Source organism: Nestor notabilis, unplaced genomic scaffold, assembly GCF_000696875.1.
Source record: "Nestor notabilis isolate BGI_N333 unplaced genomic scaffold, ASM69687v1 scaffold26250, whole genome shotgun sequence".
NCBI classification, from domain to species: Eukaryota; Metazoa; Chordata; class Aves; order Psittaciformes; family Psittacidae; genus Nestor; species Nestor notabilis.
In genome coordinates, this window is record NW_009910105.1 from 544 (window position 1) to 1,247 (window position 704).

General features: G+C 64.5%; 1 protein-coding gene across 1 annotated transcript in view; it reads right to left on the reverse strand.

The window, feature by feature from the left end:
- LOC104413438 (zinc finger protein 792-like) overlaps positions 1 to 704 on the reverse strand; it is a gene marked incomplete at its 3' end in the record, with an annotated part of 2,619 nt that overhangs the window by 437 nt on the left and 1,478 nt on the right. The window contains exon 3 of the mRNA XM_010024435.1: positions 12 to 563. Within this exon, the coding sequence (XP_010022737.1) occupies positions 12 to 563 (552 nt within the window). The remainder of the gene's footprint in view (positions 1 to 11; positions 564 to 704) is intronic.

Below are 704 nucleotides of genomic sequence, written 5' to 3' on the forward strand. Positions count from 1 at the left end.
GCGATGGGGCCGGTCGCCGCGGGGGGTTTGGCGATGCTTGGCCAACGCGGAACGTTGGGAGAAGCTCTTCCCGCAATCGGGACAACGATGAGGAGCCGAGGAACCTTCTGGAGATGCTCGAGGACGAGCACGGGGTGGACCGGGGCCGCTGGCGTGGGTCTGGCGATGCCGATCCAGGTGGGAACTGACGCTGAACCTCTTCCCGCAGTCTCCACATGGATACGGCCGCTCTCCGGTGTGGACCCTCCGGTGGCGTTCCAGGTCGGAACGTTGGATGAAGCCTTTGCCGCAGTCACCACAACGATGGGGCTTGTCCCCACCACGATCTGGTTGCCGGCAGCGCCGCCCGCACTCGGAGCAGCGCCGGCGTCTCATGGGGCTCCGGGAGCGCATCCGTGTCCCGCACTCGGAACAACCCGCCCGGAATGCCGGAGATGCTTTACCAGCGATGGGGGGTTCAGTGGGCTCCTCTTGGCTTTGGTGGGGGGGAGCATCTTCCAATGTGGGTTCCTCAATGTCCTGCGCTGTTGGGTCCTCCTCGGTCCCGCTCCCGGCGCCGGTGCCTGAAGGACAAGGAGGAAGCATGAGGCCACCACCACCGTGGAGCCACCACAACACCAGGAACATCATCTAGGTGGGCTTTGAGATGGTCCAACACAAGGTTGTCCTCTCCCAGTTGGGTGGTGGGTCCATGCAGAGAGTGG